The sequence below is a fragment of the Cebus imitator genome, unplaced genomic scaffold (genome assembly GCF_001604975.1).
Source record: "Cebus imitator isolate Cc_AM_T3 unplaced genomic scaffold, Cebus_imitator-1.0 Scaffold509, whole genome shotgun sequence".
Lineage (NCBI taxonomy): Eukaryota > Metazoa > Chordata > Mammalia > Primates > Cebidae > Cebus > Cebus imitator.
In genome coordinates, this window is record NW_016107824.1 from 1,034,024 (window position 1) to 1,036,654 (window position 2,631).

The following is a 2,631-nucleotide window of genomic DNA, read 5'->3' on the forward strand; positions in this document are numbered from 1 at the left end:
AAACTCCGCCTCAAAAAAAAAAAAAAAAAAAAAAAAAGAACCTGTTTGCTCACTTTTGTGTGTATGTAAGGATTTGTATGTACGTTTACAATATATATATATTTTTGAGACAGTCTCGCGCTATTGCACAGGATGGAGTGCAGTGGTACAATCTCGGCTCACTGCAACCTCCAATTCCCGGGTTCAAGCAATTCTCCTGCCTCAGCCTCCATGCCCGGCTCATTTTGCATTTTTAGTAGAGATGGGGTTTTACCATGTTGGTCAGGCTGGTCTTTAACTCCTGACCTCATGATCTGCCCGCTTTGGCCTCCCATAGTTCTGGTATTGCAGGTGTGAGTCACGGAGCCTGGCCCATATATACATATAATTTATTCTTGTTTCCAGCTAAAATTATTCATTTATTCATTTTTTGAGACAGAGTTTCCCTCTCGTTGCTCAGGCTGGAGTGCAATGGCATGATCTCAGCTCACCGCAATCTCTACCTCCCGGGTTGCGATTCTCCTGCCTCAGCCTCCCCAGTAGCTGGGATTACAGGTATGTGCCACCATGCCTGGCTAATGTTGTATTTTTTGTAAAGATGGGGTTTCTCCATGTTGGTCAGGCTAGTCTCGAACTCCTGACCTCAGGTGATCCACCTGCCTTGGCCTTCGGAAGTGCTGGGATTATAGATGTGAGTCACTGCGCCCAGCCTTTTTCCTTTTCTATTTTTTTTTTTTTTAATTGAGAAAGGGTCTCATTTTGTTGCCCAGGCTGGAATGCAGTGGCTCAGTCATGGCTCATTGGACCCTCACCCTGCCAAGCCCAAACGAGCCTGCCACAGCAGCCTCCCTAGTAGCTGGGACTACAGGGGCACGCCACTATGCCTATTTTTTTTTCTTTCTTTTTTTTGAGACTCAGACTCACTCTGTTGACCACGCTGAAGTGCAGTGGTGCAATCTCAGCTCACTGCAACCTCCGCCTCCTGGGTTCAGGCAATTCTCTGCCTCAGCCTCCTGAGTAGCTGGAATTACAGACGACTGCCACCACGACCAGCTAATTTTTATATTTTTAGTAGAGATGGGGTTTCACCATCTTGCCTAGGCTGGTCTTGAACTCTTGACCTTATGATCCACCCATCTCAGCCTCCCACAGCGCTGGGATTACAGGTATGAGCACCTCACCTGGCCCCCATTTGCTTTTGTCAGGCAAGAGGATATTCCCGTTCTGGGACCCATTTTAACTAAATTCAATATGATCAGCTCATCTTCCTCAGCCTCAAAAACCCAATCCCATCCTCAGCCTAGCTCCCATCTTGCCCATCTTACTTCTTAGAGCTTTGTGACTCTGCCCCCTGAAGCTTCTGGAAGATCTCGGGCGGAAGAAAAGGAGAGAGCTTCCCTCCTTCGTCTGAATATACACGTCGGTGTCGGCCGGCAGGTTGGGGGTTGGGAGCAGCCGCAGGCATGGCTGGCTTCAGGCATGTTTTCCCTGCAAGCCATTGATCGGCAGGGGTCAGCAGGTGGGCCCACACCCCACAAAGGGGATGCAGGTTTGGGGTGACCCAGGAGCGCCGCGCCTACTGCAGGGACCCACCAAGCTTGGCGGCTGTCGACTGGGCCCTCTCCAGACACTGCTGTGCTAGCTTCAGCATCTTGGAGGTATCGGGGGGCATGGTTTCCCCAGCTTCTGGGGAAGGGACAAGAAAGCTGGTCACAGTTGGCTCTATTACTGTTACCTGTTGCTGAGATAAAATGAGGCGATGGAAAAGCCAGGTAAGCCCACTGCCCCTCACCACTGATCCTGGGCAAGCCTACTGCTTCCCATGCCCCCCACACTGCCCCATGGCAAGCCCACTGTCCCCACATGGACCCTAGGCCACCCTCCCCAACCGCTACTGACCCTGGGCCAGCCCCCAACCACTCATCTCTAATCACCTGCCCTGGTTTTACCTCATGACCCTGCTGAGTCCATGTGCCCCTCACGGAGGCCTGTGAGAGCCCGGACCCTAAACAGGGCCTTTGCCGCTCACTCAGGGCCTCACGTGCAGCCGCAGCCCTCTGGGAAGGGGCCATTTCAGAGACAAGGACGTGCTGAGGGGAATCTCCTTGCCCATCTCCCACTGGCTGTGTGTACCCAAAGCCCCGCCTTCCCATGGGCTTGGCATGGAGCCCCTCTGCTCAGGACCATGGACATGCTCACGCAGTCCTTTTGCACGCTGTGACTTGCCCCTTGCCCCACCCACCTCCACACAGAGGGAGCTGCCTCTCTGCGACCCACCCCTGGACCCAGCACCCCAGCTCCTGACCCACCTCCCTGGGGCCTTTCACAGCAAACATGGCACTCCCGTTTTCTCGTCCCGCCCCGATTTAGCCCCCGACACCCCCAAAAACTGGCCTTACCCATCCCCATCACCACCTTGCCAGATGCGGCGGGCCCCTGGAGTTCCTCTGTCTTCTGGGACGTTGCTCTCCCCATGGGATCCTCTGCCAGTCCTCCTCCCAACTCCTCAATCTTGGAGCCTCAGAGCTCAGCCGAGCTCACAGCTCCCTACGAGCTCCCCCGACCTCTGTGCCCCTGCGTCGAGTGGCTGCACTCCTCAAACTGAACGACTGAATGTGTTCGTTGTGGAACTTCCTTTTTTTTTTTTTTTTT

The 2,631-nt window shown here is 53.7% G+C and overlaps 1 protein-coding gene across 6 annotated transcripts in view; it reads right to left on the reverse strand.

Moving 5' to 3' along the window:
- VPS9D1 (VPS9 domain containing 1) overlaps window positions 1-2,631 on the reverse strand; it is a 14,464-nt gene that overhangs the window by 8,452 nt on the left and 3,381 nt on the right. For 4 of the 6 annotated variants that reach the window (XM_017513975.2, XM_037733267.1, XM_037733268.1 and 1 more), the window contains exons 3-4: window positions 1,573-1,665; window positions 1,305-1,467 (exon numbers count right to left, since the gene is read on the reverse strand). In XM_017513975.2, the coding sequence (XP_017369464.1) occupies window positions 1,305-1,467; window positions 1,573-1,665 (256 nt within the window). The remainder of the gene's footprint in view (window positions 1-1,304; window positions 1,468-1,572; window positions 1,666-2,631) is intronic. The other 2 variants (XM_037733269.1, XM_037733270.1) reach the window with 2 other exon arrangements.